At 55.8% G+C, this 18927-nt stretch overlaps 6 protein-coding genes and 1 non-coding gene across 7 annotated transcripts; 4 read left to right on the top strand and 3 right to left on the bottom strand.

Annotated features, from left to right (window-relative positions):
- Positions 1–3774: 3774 nt before the first annotated feature.
- VDBG_09821 (lysozyme) lies at positions 3775–4440 on the bottom strand (the record flags this gene model as incomplete). The annotated part of the gene is made up of 3 exons (XM_003000055.1): positions 3775–4068; positions 4116–4246; positions 4302–4440. The coding sequence occupies 3 exons, from the start codon at positions 4438–4440 to the stop codon at positions 3775–3777; spliced, it is 564 nt and encodes a 187-aa protein (XP_003000101.1).
- A 1799-nt stretch (positions 4441–6239) lies between these two features.
- On the bottom strand, positions 6240–7010 carry VDBG_09820 (CipA protein; the record flags this gene model as incomplete). The annotated part of the gene is made up of 1 exon (XM_003000054.1): positions 6240–7010. The coding sequence occupies one exon, from the start codon at positions 7008–7010 to the stop codon at positions 6240–6242; it is 771 nt and encodes a 256-aa protein (XP_003000100.1).
- A 597-nt stretch (positions 7011–7607) lies between these two features.
- VDBG_09819 (conserved hypothetical protein) lies at positions 7608–8478 on the top strand (the record flags this gene model as incomplete). The annotated part of the gene is made up of 2 exons (XM_003000053.1): positions 7608–7893; positions 7949–8478. 2 exons carry the CDS (start codon positions 7608–7610, stop codon positions 8476–8478), a joined length of 816 nt encoding a protein of 271 aa, XP_003000099.1.
- A 1200-nt stretch (positions 8479–9678) lies between these two features.
- On the top strand, positions 9679–14029 carry VDBG_09818 (NACHT and TPR domain-containing protein; the record flags this gene model as incomplete). The annotated part of the gene is made up of 2 exons (XM_003000052.1): positions 9679–10500; positions 10589–14029. 2 exons carry the CDS (start codon positions 9679–9681, stop codon positions 14027–14029), a joined length of 4263 nt encoding a protein of 1420 aa, XP_003000098.1.
- A 417-nt stretch (positions 14030–14446) lies between these two features.
- VDBG_15214 lies at positions 14447–14604 on the top strand. The gene has a single exon. It is a non-coding gene; the product is annotated as a tRNA-Gln (tRNA).
- A 134-nt stretch (positions 14605–14738) lies between these two features.
- On the bottom strand, positions 14739–16169 carry VDBG_09817 (conserved hypothetical protein; the record flags this gene model as incomplete). Its single annotated transcript, XM_003000051.1, has 5 exons — positions 14739–15112; positions 15165–15553; positions 15636–15815; positions 15870–15894; positions 16001–16169. 5 exons carry the CDS (start codon positions 16167–16169, stop codon positions 14739–14741), a joined length of 1137 nt encoding a protein of 378 aa, XP_003000097.1.
- Positions 16170–17058: 889 nt separating this feature from the next.
- VDBG_09816 (oxidoreductase) lies at positions 17059–18049 on the top strand (the record flags this gene model as incomplete). The annotated part of the gene is made up of 3 exons (XM_003000050.1): positions 17059–17247; positions 17352–17851; positions 17905–18049. The coding sequence occupies 3 exons, from the start codon at positions 17059–17061 to the stop codon at positions 18047–18049; spliced, it is 834 nt and encodes a 277-aa protein (XP_003000096.1).
- Positions 18050–18927: the final 878 nt, after the last annotated feature.

Here is an 18927-nt window from a genome sequence, read left to right as displayed (position 1 = left end):
GGGGGTGGGGGGGGGGTGGTGTGCGAAGGTAAGTAGATGGAAAGAAAGAGGCTGCAGACCACTGCGAGCGGGACCCGATCTGGCTGCAGCAAGAAGTGGGTAAATGCAGGCAGATGCCATGCAATGCCATGCCATGCCCTGTCCTGCGCCTCGGGGACTACTCGAAATGGAAACCAAACAACAACCCCATCTGACAAGTCCTAGAAAGTCCTTCAGCCGGCTGCTTCGATATCTTGCCTACTTGAGGCCCGTATGAATCATGATGGCCGTTTGACGCCGCACCGAGCACGCCGCCCCGCGACCACCTGTCACATGGCCTTGTAGCTTGTTCTATTTCGACCCCTCACCTGGCGCGGCCTGTTACGTCGGCTTGCCAAGATAACGATGGCTGCGACATTCCCGCGTTGCCGCCTCTCCCGTCGATGGGCTTCGTGAAAGCAAGAGGGGCTGGGTTAGGGAGCCTACGAGAAGCTAGGCCTCTCATAAGGCGGCCTACGATCGAACAAGTACACCAGGCTGGGGAGGGGGGCTTCGCTACCTAACCGTGACAAGCATGCAGGAGTCAGAAACAGGGTCCTGTCCGCCAACGTCGATGATCGCAAGATGCCGCTCATCTTTTGGGCAACATGTCAACGACGATTTGCCTCAGCCACCATAAGCAGAACAAGGAACATCCCTGGTACTCCGCATCGTCTTACGAACGCTCGCCACACTGGTGGTCTACCTGCTAAGTCACCAACCATCATTGCCTGCCGCTCGAGCTAACGACGTTGCCTTGGGAGCTAGTCCGTCGCTCTTCAACTCGTGCCATGGCGGCATACCACTACCCCCAGCATGCGGTCTACTGGCGCAAACCGGGTTGATGACCGACCCAGTGGTCTGTCTATTGGTCTTCGGGTCGAGCAACGCGCTATCTGATCTTACCCTGTCACTCTGTCCGTCCAGTCTCCTTTCCCAATATCTGATGCCTTACTATGCTCCGACGTCCAAGTGCGACCAGGGCTAGATGTCTCGGACAAATCATGCCTGACCCTCGACACACCACCAACCTGACCCCTACACACACACACACACACACACACACACGCACACCACCATCACCACCACCACCATCAGCTCGAAAGCCCCTAAATCCCCACACTCCTAGTCTATCCCGGCGACCCTCCTTCAGCTCGCTGCCCCAAAATTGCTCCTCGTCTCCATTTCAGTATGAAGGTCGACCTCTTTTTCCCTTCGTCTCTTCGTGTCACCGCATGACTGCTCGTTCCATTTTGGTGGGCTCTAGCGATTTTGCTGAGATCGCCCCTCTGCGCTATGGGACGCACACATACCTCCGCCTCGCCAAAGGCGTGCGCCACCGCCAGCCACAAGTCTAAGGCGTCTGGAGTAGTATTCGTAATCATTCCGATACTCTTTTTTCTTTGGCAATACGCCATCTCCACGACTGTAAATATTCCTGCACGTCACCCGTTGAGGCAGCGCCCAGACTGTGACCTGGAGGAACAAGCCAGTATCTCGCATTTTCTGCCACCAATGATCACTATTCCGGCTTCCGGTCATCGTCCAGGGTGATCACTGTATATGATACTTGCACTAGGTACTCCAAAAGCGTGCTCTCAAGGGGGGCTGCTGTGCAGCTGGCCCCGTTCACTGTCGCCGAACGGGGAAATCGGGTTGCATTTCCAACGCTTCATTGGAGAGACATTCCATCTGCACACCATCTCCTGCAAGATGCCCCATTCCGGGCCCTAGGAGGACATACTCTGGCGATCTCATGACTCCACCCATCCCTCTTCAAGCGCCCGCCACATCCCCCGTCCAAGCACCATCAACGTGAAGGTAGCATCCGGTCGGTAGTTTCGGGTCATGAGCATCGAACGCGAGTTTCCTGACTTTCTTGACTTGATATTTGAAGGGAGCTTGCGTCGGCAGTGGCGGTGGGGTAACATCGCGGCAGTCAAGTGAGACGAGACCTTCGTCTGTCTATCTAGCCGTCTGTCTATCTAGCCGTCTGTCTATCTAGCTTCGGAGGCTGAGTAACTACGATCTTCACGGCACTTGGGCGTTCATCATCCAGACGGTGTCGTGATATCCAGCCCCCTGTGACGCCCCTTTTCTCGCCACAAGCACACTTGTGAGTCGATTTCCACTGTTAGGGGCTTTGCACCACATCATCATGACGGAAACTTCAAGACACTGCGGCACGAGAAACAAGCTTACAAGCCATGTCATGAAGGGGGCATGTACTCTTCTCCACCGCCCGAGGGCCGTCACGACGCGTCCGTCCACCGCGTCAGGCCACTCCCTAGTCCCCATAGCTTCGGACGGCAGCCTCCCATAGTCCAGCCATTCACACGACGGCACTGGCTCCGAATCCACACGCGATGCACAGTCGCACAGACTTTCCAAAGGCACAGACTGCTCCAAGTGGTCAGCAGGGTGACCCCCCCTTCCCTTCATGTGACCTCGCGAAGACTGGGCTCGCCTGCTGCAAAGCTGCCGCATGGTGTGTGGGTTGTCTCACGCGGAAGCGAGGGGGCCAGCCCTTCGTATGAACATGTCAACAATAAGCAGGGTCATGGTCTCGTTTCTGCTCTAGGAACCGGTTTCCTGGTCCTCTCTTCTCAACAATAGTTTTCCTCGAGAATGGGAGGGGGGTGCGAAACGCGCCTTCCGGACGATTCTGTGTTTCGCGATTTTGGGGGGTGAGAGGGGTTGTGAGGTGAGGACATGTCCGCGGAGTTTACTAACACTCATCCGCTCGGGACCGACGGGTGATCAGCTGAGCGTGATGTTTTTCTCTGGGCGGAGCGGGTGTCGCCCGTAGAGTGTCTCTTGTCTAGAGCCCCGGCGATGGCGGTGACGGTTCTGTTTATGTCCTTGTCAAACCGTGTGAGTCTGAACACAGGTTCTCCGTGTCGTCACCTTTTGGTGTTGTCATCTCTACGATGTTGGGTTATAGGGTACTTGCCAGAGAGACCCTACAAATCGTCAGGGTCCCCAGAGGAGGAGCTCGGACTGGATGATAGAGCGGCCTAAAACTATTATGCTAAAATATATGATGTTACACAGACGCTTCGCGCGATGTCGGGTGATGGATTCCAGGGAGTGCATTCTACTCGTCGTTGCTCCCTGTGTTAGCCCCCGGTATCAAGGGCTGTACCCGGCCGCAATTCAGAAATGCGTGCACAGTCATGACGGATTGACAGGTTAAGTCACAACTTCGAGCGAACACTTGATATATTGAACCACAAGCCTTTCACGTTTTCAACTCTGCTGTGGGAATGAGGGGTTCGACTTGCTGTAATGGATTGCAAAAGTCATGACACATGACCTCTCGGACTGAAGCGGCGTCTGAGTTACGTCGAGTCATACTGGAACACTGGTTTCCCATGTTCAAGAAAATTGATCTTCGATCTATCTTGCTACTTTCTTCTAGCATCAATGTATGCTGATATTTGACCTGGTGGCGAAACGGACGACGTGCTAGATACTGCAACCCCAAAGTCAAGTGCTCTTCTTTTCTGCATTATCCGCTTCTTCATGAACGTGGTTACTATTTTTCAAACAGTGTTTGATCCAGCATTTCAACAAATCTACATGATGTTTAGCGGGGCTGAGTCTGCCAGGACATCCCAATTTGGACAATGCACGATGGTGCGCGGTTACAGATCTGTGTGGCCCCGTACAGGCGCGGGTAACAAGATCCACTCGACTAATACGTATTGTCATGATGTACTTTTGAACAGATAGTTCTCCATCTACATAGCCATTTTACGAGCACGCCGGCAGGGCTCCCGCGCTTGTCGCCGTGCGATGCAGCGCGACCTCCGCAGCCCTGCGCCGGGTCAGTCCGGGCAGCACCTGTCCGCCACCCCTGTTCCACTTTGGCAACTCCTCGGCCGCGACAGTGTTGGGGTTGCCGCCGGCATTGAGGCGCTGGATTAGAGTGCTCGTTTTGGTAGCGCCGCAACCGACGTTGAAGGCCCAGGAGACGAGGGCTCCGTACTGATTGGCATTCAGAACGACGGAGGAAGCTGTCTGGAGAGTGATACAATTTTGGAAGCCCTGTTATGTTAGGTTGGATGTTAGGTTAGAATAAGAGGGGAGCATACTGCAATGTCGTCGCGGAGGAGTTGCTCGCCATTTGCGCGGGACAGCGGGATGGGGTATCGGACATCCGAACAACTCGAATCGGCACACAAGTGGCCGTATCCGACGGTCGGCAGACCGACTGGGTCAATATCTGCGGCAGTCAGTTCCTGGCCTTTTAGACGGAGGCTCGTAGGCTTATCACGTACAGATGTTAGGGTACCATCCCTCGAACTCGGTGATGAGGCTGATTGTGGCGGCGTTCACATTCGGCCCAGTGCACTGAGACTGGACTTGGCTGGCGCCGAGAAGAGCGAGGACGGCGGTTGTCAAGTTGAATCTGGCCATTGTGATTTTGAGGTATTTTGCTGATTGCCGATGGGTGATGTCTAAGTTTAATCTAATCAATGAGGAAGACGCATCTTATATATCTGAGATCGGTGTCGCCGTCGGCCTCCTCCGACGTCATCCGTACTTCCCGAGGCTCTGGCCAAATGATCGTCAACGCAGCACGCCTAAACACTCCTTTTCTAGTCGGTTCGTCCTCTCAAATTCCTTGACTCGTGTGTTTTAGAGCCCCTGATTGTACGCATCGTGGCACTGCAGAATGAGTCTGCCTCGCCGATCAGCGGCTGAGGTGCAGGATCGGCGGCGCGGACCGCTCGGCACTCAAGCCACGACGGCGAATCGTTTGGCCACGGTCGACCGGCTTCTGGTGAGCTTAACTCGTCGTGGAAGGTCAAGGGTCTTGTTTAGGAAGCTCGATAAGAGCTCGCCTCAAGCCACGCCTTTCTCGTGTCGCAATCCGACAAGACATCAAGTGAGAGCGCTGTTCGTTTCCCTTTGTGCTCGGTGCCACCAAGCCACGATTGTCGAGTTAAGCCTGTTGCAATTGCCTCCGTGCCACAGCAACTATCACTTCAAGAAGAGGAGGCTTGTGACGGCCCGCACGCAACGTTTGGCACAAGTCTGATGATCAATTGCCTTCATTTGCAACAAATGCGAAATCTTCCCCCAGTATTTCTGAAGACGATCTTCACCTCGCCGTCGAGCCCATTGAGCGCGCCAATGAAGTTGCTTTTCGCTTCAAACTTCCAAACCTGCTACTGCGATCCAGTTATCATGTTGTATCCGGTCACAGGTTTTGCACCCATGTGCCAAGATTAGTTCGCGTTCAGGGGGTGCTCCCGTGCTGGCTCAGTCCTGCCTCGCCGAGGTCTTTCCAGTGGTGGCTGAAGCAATTCGGAGACATCACAAATATGCAAACGACGTCATTGTCTGCGTCGCCCTGAAGCATTGCCAGATGTAGGTCGGACCTCAAAGTGAATTTTTCGGTTGCTGTTCCCATCAACCGTTCAGTTGGCTAGGGCAAATAACAGATAGACCCCCTGTTCGTTCCCACCTCTTTGTTTTGTGGCAAGCTTCATTCTCCCGATGGACGTATCAATATCAGCTGAGCTCTATAAGCTGGAATCACGAAGGCAACACTTTTGTGGACAACGATTCTAAATTGTATTAAGCCTCATAAATTCATCTTATTGCCGGCTTCCTCGTGATAACCCAACATTCTGAGCAAGCTCCAACAAGGGGAAGAATTTTGTGGCAGTAAGTGCTTGAGCTTTGGTAGAGAAGGATGCAGTGAACTTCACAGTTCAAAGCAACGAGGGCTTGAGGTCGCTTAGATGATATTAAGCGTGATTTTCTTTTCATTTTTGGATTGCGTACTATAAGCCAACAATTGCTGTGGTATAAGCATGCATTGAGTTGATCAGGTTTGCTCCAGCTGTGTACGGTTCGAGTTCATTGACTGTCAACGTCGCGGGATGCCGTCCGAGCTCGATAGCTTGTACAGTCCTCTTTACTTGATCAACATGTCGGGGGTAACATGATATGTGCCCAAATGTGCGAATACAGCATACGTATAGGCAATCTTTCATTGGCACCGGATCGCCATGACCTCAGAGGTTTTCAACGAAAAATCATAGATCTCTCAGCACCCTATGCATTAACCGCTCAACACCGAGGCGACGACTTCGTCCAGATTCTCGTCCTCAAAGCCAAGCAGCTTCATAGCAAAGCCATCTCTCTGCGTCCAGTCCGCGTCGAGTGTTCCAATCGCAAAGACCAAATCCTCCACAGCAGCCACATTACCACCGTCCGCCTTGGCTTTCTTCTCCTTGATGAAGGCCTCCCGACTCAAGATCGTTGACGGTCCACTTGGCGTCCGTGGCCTTTTCCAGCGATGCAACCAGCTCATTCTGGTCAATGCAAAAGCTCTGGATGAACAGCGTCCTGTTTTTTATGTCCTCGCGCGGATGTATCTTGAGAATCCGCACGACAGCCTCGCCAACCCTCGTCAAGGTCGTTGTCGAGGCACGATGGCTCCCGCCGTCAAAAATATCAGCCGTGCGCCGCTTCAGGTCCGTGTGGAAGAAGCCCTCCGTGATCCCCCACTCGAAAAAGTGCCCGCAGACGATACCCGCCCAGGTGAAGCCGGGATGCTCATCTGCCAGCTCCTGTGCGCGCAGTCGCACAGCAAGCTTGTGCCGATAGAGGGGGACCAGCTCCCTCGCGCGCGCATTGTCAGCGTCAATGCTGCCAAAGTCGGCGGGGATGAAGAGCTTGACGCCTGCTGCGGCAGCAGCCTCGACAAGGCGAATGTGCGCGTCGGGGCTTTTCAGAGGGAAGGCGGCGATGACGGCGTCCTGGCCGGTGAGCGCCGCCTTCAACGAGGCGAAGGTGAGTTCCTTGTCGACATGTACGACGCAGACTTGGGAGGTGGGGTAGGGCGGAGAAGAGGAGGAGCCGTTGCGGATGACGGCTGTCAGGTTGAAAGCGGCCGAGTCGACAAGCTTGGCGAGGAGAACGGAGCCGAGGGTGCCGTTGGCGCCGACGAGAGCGACATTCTCGATGGCCATTGTCAGGTTCGGCGGTAGGTCGAGCTTGGTGAGTTCTGAGAAGTGGCTGCGAAGCGGCGGCGAAGCAGGGCGAAGCAGGGCGAGGGGGTCGTGGTGGCGTGTTCGGGAGGCGACGGCTTGGCCTTGAAAATCGATCAAGATGGAGGTATCGAAGAGCGCATGTATCGTGAAGGTTAATCCTGTCCAATGTGCTCCTCAGGGATCGAATTAGCTCGAGCAGAAAAAGCTGAAACCAAGGCACCAGAGCGAAAACCAGGATGCGGGCACAAAAGCTGCATGTGTTAAAGGCGTCATAGGGATCACACTGGACCGATTGAAGGCGATCGACGGGCGCCTTGGGGGCGACTGTGGGTGTGGTCGTCTGGCCGTGCGGCCAATCAATCGTGCCACTGTCATCCGGCAGACGCTCGCGATGACTGCCCCGAAGCATCACCGGGTGGGGCCGCCGAGTTTGGGGGGCCGACGTCACATCCGGCCGTCGCCTCCTCAACTGTGGCTGTGCCATGAATGATAAGAGCGGCATGCCTTGGTGACTTGGCGAAGGGAAGAGTGGGAGAGGTAGAGAGACAAATTCCAACATCAAAGATCAGATTGAACATGACTTGTCAGCGTATCGTCTTGATCACCGGCGCCAACTCTGGCGTTGGGTACGAGGCCATCAAAGCCCTCATTGGCTCTGAGCAGCAGTATCATGTCCTCCTGGGCTCACGGTCCGCCGACGCGGGAGAAACAGCAAAAGAGCAGCTCCAGGCAGAAGTGCCATCGTCGGAAAGCACCATTGAGATCTTACAACTCGACATCGACAGCGACCATTCCATACAGGCAGCGTATGAGCGTATTGAGGGGTCACATGGTCGTGTAGATGTCCTTGTCAATAACGATGGTATGTCCGGTGTGACTCTGGGGCTTCAGCCTGGTGCCGCGACTGATGACAGCAGGACACGCATTGGACTTTGTAGCAGGCACCAACATGACTGTCCGTGAGGCGTTCAACAAAATGTTCGACACCAACGTATCAGGCACTCATGTCTTGACGGAAACCATGGCGCCACTTCTGCTGAGGTCATCGGATCCTCGCCTCGTCTTCCTGACGAGCAAGCTGTCGACGTTTGAAACCATGGCCCAGGGCCCAGAGCCGTGGCCGGTGCCGCCCGCAGGATGGCCCAAGACGACAGGGGCGCCGTCGGGCCCTGAGACGCTAGGGCCTGTCGGCTACCGCACGAGTAAGACAGCTGTCAACATGCTCATGCTGTCATGGCATCACATCCTCTCGGAGGATAAGGTCAAGGTTTGGGGTGTCATGCCAGGCTTCCTGATCACGGGGCTTGGTGCAGATGCCGAGTCGATGAAGAAGCATGGCGCAGTCGGTCCAGATGTTGGCGGAGAGCTCATTCGAGCCGTCGTCGAGGGCGAGCGGGATGGTGATGCTGGCAAGATCGTGGCGCCGGAGGGCGTTCAGACGTGGTGAGCCTAGAGAACGTAACATGACGGTACTACTGCGACCAGATTGGCGGATAGGAGATGTGGCGGCTAATGAAAGGTTGACTCGGAGGTGATGTGTCGAAAACGACGCGTCTTTCCGGATGTTCAGTTTCGGAAGCGCCGTTTTGGCCTCTCTTTCGGTCAGTTGACCATGGTCGCAGCCTTATCGTGTCCAGTTGTCGAACTTGGTAAGCAGGGAATGGCGGCAAGTCATTCGTTCTGACTTATTCCAGGCATCTTTTAGGCAGCAAAGTGTATGGCCTTGTAGATTTCCTCGCGATACCAATAGAGTAGGAATAATTCCAAGTTCCCTTTCTAGGTCAGTCAATCATTGGTGAGGTTGTCGATGTGAGTGATGAAAGCCTGGCAGTCAGTCAGTCAGTCAGTTAGTCAGACGACCAAGGGCGTTGGCCCTGAAACATCAGCGCGCATCCCACTAAAATTCCGCTGCGCAGAAGGCGCTCGGCCATGGACATCACAGCCCCCACAGCTCTCGAGGCACGGCGCTGAGGCACAGCGCTCGCTCAAGGCACAACGGACGGCTTAGGAGTTTACGTCAGCACTGTATCTCGTCTTGCTCTTCCCCTAGATGCCATGGCGTGTGTGTCACCACGCTTGACCGAATTAACTCGTGCGGCAACCGCGGTTCAACTTCATCTCTGATACATCGTCTCCAACACCAACAGCAACATCAACAATGTCGCCATCACAAGGCTGCCAGGTCTACTGAACATGGATTCGTCATGTATGCCGCGACGATGGGCAAGAAACACCCCTTGACGGACGGCCCCTCCCTGGTTTCCCCAGTTCCCCCAGGCTCCAGTCATTGGCATTGCCCGTGCCTCCACTCTGGACGCGACAGAGCCCAGTGGTCGGATCTGCAGGATCCCGTCACCGCCTCTACTCTCCAATGATGAGCCGCCGTACCACAAGGCGTAGGGCTGGCTCTCCTGAGGACTGCCCAACCGCCGAGTTGCTCCATGAGGCGCAAGCACTTGTTCAGTTTACTTCTTCGTTACGAACCCTTGGCTACCCGTTTCAGCTCGCTGCCCTCTCGTGTTCCCTTCGCCCACAGACCCTCACTCGAGGCACCGACAGAACAGAGCCGCGAAGGACTGACCTTAAAGCAGTCGACCAGCTGCCGACGATCCTCCATGCCCCTCTTTCTGCCCCTCATCCAACCGCCATGACCGAAAAGCTCGACATGAAGGATTTGCGGCGGACTGATAGTGGTATGCAGCGTCAGTTCGCCGCCATTGTTCACGATGCCCAGAAAAAGTATGCCGAGTCGTCCGATCAGGACCTCTCTGATTACATGAACCCGCCGATGAACTCCGTCGAGGATATGCTCGCCGTCATCGCCCGCCAGAACAAGCAGTTCGAGGCTTTCCGCGCCAAGAGGCAGCGCATCTTCTCCGCCATGTCTGCAGCCCTGATGCCCATCGAGGTCGTTGGTGAGAGTCTGGCTGGTGCTGCCTCCGAGGTGTTTGCGCCTAGCCAGAACATTTTTGCCGCTGTCATGTACCTCGTCAACGCCGCCAAGGACGTGTCGGCCTGCTACGACTCCATTATTGAGCTGTTCGAGAAGATGCAAGATTTCACATCCCGTCTGAGATTCTACGTTTCTCAGCACTTGTCTCCCGAGCTACGTGACAAGCTCATCACCATCCTCGTCACAGTCTTTGAGATCTTCGTCTTGGCTGCCGCTGAGGTGCGACGCGGTCGCCTCAAGGCCTACTTCAAGCGTCTTTTTGGACATGAGAGCCCAGTACCCGAGGCACTCAAGCGCTTGGCTGTCTTGACCGAGGCGGAGGGCCGCCTCGTCGGTGCCGAGACAATGGCTGGTGTGAAACAGTCACTCTCGAACCAAGAGCGTCTCCTCGAGATGATGACCAGGGTTGATGTCAACGTGCAGACGCTGCGCACCGAAACCAGGAGAGCAGGCTCTCAACTCCAACCGCGACAAGCTCCGAGACATCCTGCAGCCAAGTGTCTTCCCGCAAGACACGTATGAAGCGCTCGATCGCACGCGCACTCCGGGTACCTGCGAATGGATTCTGCAGGATCCCGCTTTTGATGCGTGGTTGTCCGGGCAGTGTCGCTTTCTCTTCTGCTGCGGCAACCCAGGCACCGGTAAGAGTCACCTCACAGCACGCTTGGTCCGCTGGGGGCTCCGCATGATGGAGGAACAGGAGACAAGCCATATGCTGGGCTACTTCTTCTTTCGGCAAACTGACCCAGAGACACGGTCCATGATTCAAGCTCTCAGAGACATCGCGTATCAGGTCAGCGAGGTCGACGTTTTCTACGGAAAGCAGCTCTTGCGTATCCTGTCTAGCAGTGACGACATCAAGACCGTCTCCAGTGCATTCCGACGCTTGCTTGTTGAGCCTTGCATTCCCGACCGGTGGCAGCGCAACATCTACATCCTTCTCGACGGTGTAGACGAAGCGGATCAAGTCCAGCTGCGTGAGTTCATCTCGCTTTTGGATGGGCTCAACAAGCAGTCTCCGGGTGGCACCAGGGTCCAAGTGGCTCTCTTTGGACGCAACGCTATGTCCGAGACGGTTCTGCCACCTCTCCAGAATGACTCGACCAATGGCCAGCAACTTCGAATCCTGCATGTCACCGCCGACCGTAACGGACAGGATGTCATTTCATACATCACAGCAGGTGTCAATGAAGCGCGCATTCTACGCGGAACCCCTATTTCGTTCAGAGAAGAGATTGTATCGGTCATGACGAAACAGGTTGATGGAAGCGGTCAGTTCATATTGGCGAAATTTATGCTGGCCGAACTTGGACGTGAGCGTCACGCGCGGGGTATTCTCGAGAAACTGCAGTCCTACCCCCAGGAAATCAACGGCATGCTTCGACAATCTGTTTTGAGGTTCTCGGAAACAATTACTCAGGCTGAAGCAGACGATCTCAACGAAGTCTTGCGCTGGGTGGCATGTGCGGAGATGACGTTGACCCTGGAGCAGGTCGAGGTCATCCTTGCTCTCAAATTCGGCGACCCCCCTCTACGCCTGGAGGAGTCTCTCCGGACACAGCTCGCGGCCTTCTTTACCTTGGAGCGGGAGGACGGAATGTCGACGGCCGAACTTGTCGAACAACACCAGCAAGAGATGCAAGTAATAGGAACTTCGGACACACCGTTACGACGCAGCCCGAACTCCCAAGGCCCGGATGCCATTGAGTTTCGGTCCAACAAGCACACCACGTCCGTGTCGTTCTTCCACGCGTCCATTAGCGACTTTTTTCGCGATGACTGTTCGACAGATCTGCGCCTGTCAAGCGACCACCCCTCGATTGGCTTTGAATTCGCTGCGGCAAAGCTTCATGTTCTTCTGACCTGCCTGCGCATATTTACAGAACCAAACTATCCAGCGTTCGGCGCCCAGGGCTTGTCACTGCAGAAGTACGCGGCCTGGTACTGGCAAGAGCACCTCGAACACCTCGACAGAGACAGCTTGTCTCCTGAAGACAAGGCTCAGATTGGCAAACTTCTCCATATCATGTTGACTGAGCGACCTGTCATCCTGGCCTGGACAAATTTGTTCGAGGAAGCCCTCGACATCTGGACCGACGAAAATATTGAGGTTGTCAGGACCTGGCTGACAGATCCAGACGTCATCAGTGGGCTCGCGCCTGACGCCGTGGCCTGGGCTGTGGAAGCTGTCAAGACGCCTTCTGGACCTCTGATCCCAATGGGCAGCGTCTTTGCTGATGCCTGGCTCAAAGAAGACTTTGGCATGTACATGCCCACGCTGTTTTGCTTTGGTGTAGTGCAATGTCTGGCGTTGATGAGTCGCGGTCACAAGTGGTCCGACTCAGATACACATTGGGAGGACATGTCGGTCGAGTCTCGCGTTCAGATAGCGGCCAAGTGGGCAAGTCTGCCAAAGGGGGCCCACTGGTACCGAAGAATCGGCAGTACTCTGCTTAATCTGGGCAATTACGGAAAGGCACTGCTCAATTTCAGTCGCGCGATGGAGCTTGATCGCAACATTCAGGAGACGGCTGGCCGCATGGGCATCTGTTATTATCGGGCCGGCGACTACCACAAGGCCCTTCGCTTTCATCTCATGGCCATTACAGTCGACGAGAGGACGATCAAGGACAAGAACGCAACGCCTGACATGGTGGCTGGCGCGCGATGGCGGCTCTACAAGGCCTTGAAGGAAGCATCAAACTGCTACCGACAAATGGGTCGCGTCGAGAGCGCGCTCACCTATTGTCGCGAGGCCATCAAGCAAGCGTACGACGCAAGACCTTTCGAGCCCGAGGCTGCATTGATGCGAGTTCTCGCCGAGAATAACCGCATCCCGGAAATCATGAAGCTTCTCAAGGAACTCGACGAGCGCTACACGGAAGAAGGGCATTCCCGGCTGGTATGGTTTATGCTCGACCAGATCGGCTATGATTCGACGCGGGACTGGATCCCTGAGGCTGCGGCCCGGACGAACAACACGGTGACAATCGCACGGAGATATCAAGCGGCCATTGCCTTGGCCCAGGACGCCCAAAACTCGCGGTCCGAATTCTACCTTCGCAATGCTCTAGGCCAGGTATACCGCGCCGCTGGTGACTATGATAGGGCCATTGCCATTCAGGAGGAGATCTGTCAGGAGTGGAAGCCACGGGGCAGCATTGCAGTGCGTGTGGAGTACGCCAACTCGTTCAAGAACCTCGCTTGTCTGTACTATCTCAAGGCGCTCCAGAACGATGCTACGCTGCGCACCGTGGCGGTGGACCCGTGGATCGTCAAGCTCGAGGAGCTGCAGGCCCAGCAAAGCAAGCACCAGAACCGCAACGTTCCGCTCCACATGGCAGGCTTTGACGTCAACGAGGCGTCCATCTTCCTTGTGCTCTTCTACCGTTTCCGCGACCGGCCCGACGAGGCGCGCGAGCTCGCGGCATCGCTTGTGGCGGATCATCTCGACATTCTCGAAGATGACGAGCCCCAAAATGACGAGATTGGCATCCGCAACCTGCAGCGAACCCTCATCGCAGCGGGCGATCTGGGCAACGCACGAGCGCTGTGGCAGTCAACGCGTACGCCTGTCAATCCCGCTACTGCGTCAAGCAACCTCATGACCGAGCGACGCGTCAGCTCGCCGCGACTAGGCGTCTCACCAAAGCGAGGGCGGGCCAGCGAGCTCAGCCTGGGCAAGGTCTTTTCCCCTACGGGCAACTTTACGCCGGGCCTCTCCTGCGACTACTGCCTGCGAAGGTTCGACAGCAAGGAGGAGTACGTTGTGTGCGTGTACTGCATCGACACGCTCTTCTGCCTCCCGTGTTTAGAGAACGTCATCAAACAACGAAGCTTCTCGCCGGGGCACACCTCGGCATGCGGCCCGAACCACAGTTTCATGAACGTGCCGCCGCTACTGAAGGAGCTGCAGCCAGGCGAGATCATGGTAGATGGACAGCTGCAGAGGTTTTCGGACTGGAAAAAGGCGCTGCGTCAGACTTTCCGATCGGCGCGGGCAAGGAGGAGCGAGGGAAGTCCCCGGGGACTTGGGATTCTATGATACCAGGCTTCCTAGATTAGGTATGCATAGCAGCGGTGTTAGAGATGTCGACTTTCGGAGCATGAATGTACGATACATTACCTACCTATCTTACCTTACCTTACCTTATGTAGGTACCTACCTAAGACAAGGTGCCTACCTTAAGACAAGGTGCCTACCTTGCCTTGGTCTGTCTGATCCTCGACCCTCATGCTTTCTTGTGAATGGCTCCAGACTGGCCTTTCAACCTGGGGAAGTACCTGCCGTGGACAGCCAGCACCTTCTCCAACGCACCTGTCCTCTTCGGCAGGCGCAATAGCAGGAAGGGCAGGTACGCCCCCCTCGGCCTCCTTCCCTCAACAGAAGGACCCCTTCACCAGCACTTCTCAGCTCTCTGCCCTTCTTCAGAACCCGCGAGGCCCATGGCTTCCCAACAAAGGGCGGGTGGTCTAGTGGTATGACGCCCAGACACTGGAGACCCTACCAGCAGTCGTTGTCAGGGGCCAAAAAAAAATAAACGAATAAAAAAATAACCAGCAGTCGCAGTCCAGGGTCGGTGTCTTCGGGAGACCCAGGTTCGAATCCTGGCCCGCCCAAATCTTTTTCCCCTCCTTTCCGCCTCATTTCTCCATGAAGTCGAGGCGTGCGAGTACGAATGAGTGCGTGAAATGGCTCAATTGTACGAACTGTTTGTTTTGAAAGTAAAAGTATGATCAGGGGAGTATACAAATTACAGCTCATCATGCTCCTTGTCCTTGTCCTCCAGCACAACGCCCTCGTCTTCAGGTACCTCGGGCACCTCGGACATCTCAGGCACGGCCTTGACAGCCTCCTCAGCAGCGCCCACTTGCGGCGCTGGCGGATTCAGCTGCAAAACATCAGCAATGAACCGCCCCACGACGCCGGCGTTGATCTCGGCCTTGTTGAACAGCGACATGGTCTTGGTGGCGGGGTTCTGCAGCGCCAGGGACGGAAAGTCCCACGGCAGCCCGACGCGGTTGACGGCCTCGGGAAATACGAAGGGATCGACGGCCACGAGCGTGACGCGGCCCACATGCTCCTTGGCCACGGGCAACATGTCGTCGGGCGAAGCGGGGCGCGGGCCTCCGGGTCGGCGTCAAAGTAGTAGAGCACGGGGTCGGTGCCCTCGGTGAACCCCCAGGCGTTGAGTCGCGTGAGCTGCTTGACGAGCCTCTCGCCGCAGCCGACGACGAAGCGCCGCAGCGAGCCGACGTCCTGGAAGAAGTGGTCGAGCTTCGGCCTCGCGGCCGTCGCGGTGATTGAAGCAGCCGCAGCACGCTGGGCGCGTCCTCGCCGAGCTCGTCGGCCGAGCCGTCGGTGGCACGGCTGGCAATGGCAAAGGTGTAGCGGTCGTGGAACTCTTCGGCGAGGTCGTGAAAGCGCTTGTAGAGGCCGCGCCCGGCGTCCTGGCCGCGCAGGTGGAGGATGAAGACGACGTCGTCCGAGTCTTTGAAGGACGTCAGGTTGGCAGCCTCGAGGCCATCGACGACGGGGCGCATGATGCGTTGCATGTAGGGCAGGATACTGCAGCACAGGGTGATTCAAAGGTTAGGCCGGTCTTAGGCTTCGAGAATTGGTCACTCATCGATGGGGGGGGAGAACGCACGAGGAGGCTTTGCGAGGCCCGCGATAACGGGCGTAGAGGCTGCCGCTGCGGTAGAAGCGCAGAGCTGGGTACGCCCTCACGTCGTGCTCGAGGCAGAGTTCGGGCTCGGCGGCGCAGTCGACCGAGAGGACGTTGGGTTCTTTCTCCTTGATGGCGGGCCATTCCCACTCGAGGGCCTCGCTGTCAAAGCTGCGTGTGTCAGTTACAGCCCTCGCATGGTATGACTGAGGTCACTCACTTGGTAGGCTGCCAATCGCGCCTTCGTCAGTAACCTTTGTCAACAAAATCAGACCAGAGGATCAACGTACAGTTGTGACTGTATCTCAGTCAGCGTGGGCACTTAACGTCAAAATGGGTACACTCACAAGCTACAAGACTATATGGGTTCTCCTTGATGGCCTTCCTGAATTGAGCTTCGTTGACATGCTCGAAAGCGCTCCATTTTGTCGTCTCCTGGCTCGGCGCCGCGTCACTAGAGGCTGCGACAGAGGCGATGGCGAGACTGAGCCAGCCGAGCTTCAGGATGCGTGTCATGGCCACGATCCAATGGTTCCGATGTCTTTGCTTCGAGAAATGGCGACCGTCGTCGTGGTATACTCCTTTGTCGTTCTCGGCCGAGGATGGTCGTGTTGCGACAGAGGAAGCAAAGAGGAGAAAGCCCGTCGCCCTCACATGTGTCCTTTTTTCCTTTTCAAGAGCCAGACGCCGTGCGCGGGAGAGCTCCCAACTATTGTAACCGTAATATGGCAACACACCCCACAAGAGCTTTCCCCTCCGCCTCGGCACCCCCAACTCCGACTATAGTACTAAAGCGGCTTCTCGGGGGTGCAGATCCGCGGGTAGGTGCGCCGCAAGGGCGTCTCGAATGTCTTCAGCCTTTTTGGGGGTCTTGGCAGGCCGCCTCAACCAGATCGAACCGCAGCGTCAGTGAGACCTGTCAAGGAGGTAGGGGGATGTCTGAAGACGAGAGGAAAATTGTTCGGGTTGGGGACCACGCGTCACTTTAGCCCCGACCCCTGCTGGACCCCATTCATGCGACCCCTGGCCCGTTTCCCCGCAGAGGTGGTTCAGGGGCCGATGTGACTTGGGCTTGGGCTCCGATTAGCCCAGGGATTCTCCATCTCGCTGGGCCAGACCATGGTGCGGAGGAGACTTCCGAATGGCCTCTTCCGGATGACCGCGGATGATTGCTTGTTTGGGGGTGGGCAACAAAAATTGGAGAAAACTAAGCGGACAAGGCAGCCAAGTGGCCTGATGCCATCTTCTTTTGAGGTCAACATCCCGTTGCGAGGCGTGCTCATTATCCTCACCGATTGCTGTCGACAAACTGAAAAGTGAAAGCGATTCTGAAGTCAATCACATTCAATCCAGAATCAAGGCTCGGCTGTCATCAAAGCTTGAACGCGTGGGTAGATTCATCAACATGCGCTCCTCAGTCGTCGGGGCGCTCTTCGCTCTTGCTGGCACCGCTCTCAGCCACGGCGATGAGACTCCTGAACAGGCCGAGGCTGTGACGGTTGTCGTCGCCGACGATGCTGCGCAGGCCAACATTGCGGACGTGGTCAGCGAAGAAGCCGTCGAAGCCCAAGAGGAGGATCCTCTTGCCGACTACGTATGCGACACCTCAAACTACGAAATTTCAATCTTTTCTCAGAGCCCGCTCGTCATTTACATCACCAACTTTGTCACGCCCTTTGAGCGACAGCACCTTCAGAGAATCACGTAAGTTTTGCTGCTGCATGTTCGCCGGGGAACAGCCCTCTCACAACTTTCAGCAATGGCACATTCGCTCGCTCCAACGTCGCTGGCGCCGAGGGCGACGTCGTCTCCACCCACCGAACCTCGTCCTCGACAACCGTCGGCGTGGACCCCGTCACGAGCTGCATCTCCGAGCGCGCCCGACGCTTCCAGAGCTTCGACCTCCCGCCGAATCACCAGGAGCCCATCCAGCTCGTTCGCTACGCCGTCGGCGAGCAGTATCACTTCCACCACGACTGGTTCCCCGCGGAGAACACGAAGGAGAACGGCCACGCATCGGTGGAGCGCGGCGGGAACCGCTTCAGCAGCTTCTTCGCGTACGTTTCCGTCAGCGAGGACATTGCCGGCGGAGGCACCAAGTTCCCGAAGCTGGCGGCGCCCGAGGGTGACGGCTGGTGTGGCGTTGTCGAGTGCGACCAGGCGAGGGAGGAGGGTGTGACATTCAGGCCAATTGAGGGGTGAGTTCAATCTTGGCATTCTTGACCGATGGACGAGAACTGACAGCTTACAGTAATGCCGTCTTCTGGACCAACCTGGTCAAGGGTGAGGATGGCGAGATGGTCGGTGACGACCGAGTTTTGCACGCCGGCCTGCCGATCGAGAAGGGCTCGAAGCTCGGTATGAACCTCTGGACGAAGATTGACAATTTTGCGTGAATAGGAAGGTTGCGTTTTCCTTGCTGGGGGGGGCATCGTTCAGATGTACGAATGTCGGATAATGGCAGCACTGTGTTTAGCTTCATGTGTGCAAGGATCATGACACTGTGTTGTCTTCTTAGGTAGCATACTGCTAGACACTCACCAAATGATGTCCTTGCCACATATAAGGAAATTTACTGTTCTGAATCAGACGTGAATGCATCGTGTTACCCCTGTTCGTTGGCTTGTCATTTGACCTCGTGCAAGCTCATCGCACCTGGATCAATTGTCCCAATCCGAGTCATCAGGCGGACCGCAAAACTCGCTTAAGATAATTAGCGAGCTTCACGTAAAGAAGCCTTTTAAGCGTATCTTACAGTTGTGCAAGTTCTCGTAGAAGTAATTTCGAGTTGGCGTGCAGTTATCTGCCAACGAGGCTAATAGTAACCTGGGACGCACAAGGCGAGGCGCCTACCTCATTTGTTCAATCACAAACAAAGTCGAAGTCAATATAGGGAAGCTATACACTCCTTGACACTATGTTCCTCGTCTAAGCCTGACAGTACAGGCCTCTTTGGCTCGTCGGTAGGTCACTCTCAGGCTGCAGACTTGATATCCTAGTAGCTTCGTGGCTTTTCGTAAAGACGCATCAGCTCAAAGTGCCGCATTTCCTGAAATGGAGTGAACATCGCAACAGCGCAGAACATCATCTCACGCAATAGGAGGCCCAAAACACACAATTCATACTACGTGCAGAACTTGCAAATATTGCCAGTGCACCAGTCACTTGGGACACCCTGTGACTAGATGCACAGAGAAAAAAAAGTGTTAACCGGGTAGTAGACCGGGAGATGAACTCCAGCCCCCCTTCAAGCGTCTAGCATCAGTACGACTGG

The sequence above is a fragment of the Verticillium alfalfae genome, genomic scaffold, assembly GCF_000150825.1.
Source record: "Verticillium alfalfae VaMs.102 supercont1.16 genomic scaffold, whole genome shotgun sequence".
Taxonomy (NCBI): domain Eukaryota; kingdom Fungi; phylum Ascomycota; class Sordariomycetes; order Glomerellales; family Plectosphaerellaceae; genus Verticillium; species Verticillium alfalfae.
This window is presented reverse-complemented; position numbering and strand designations above follow the sequence as displayed.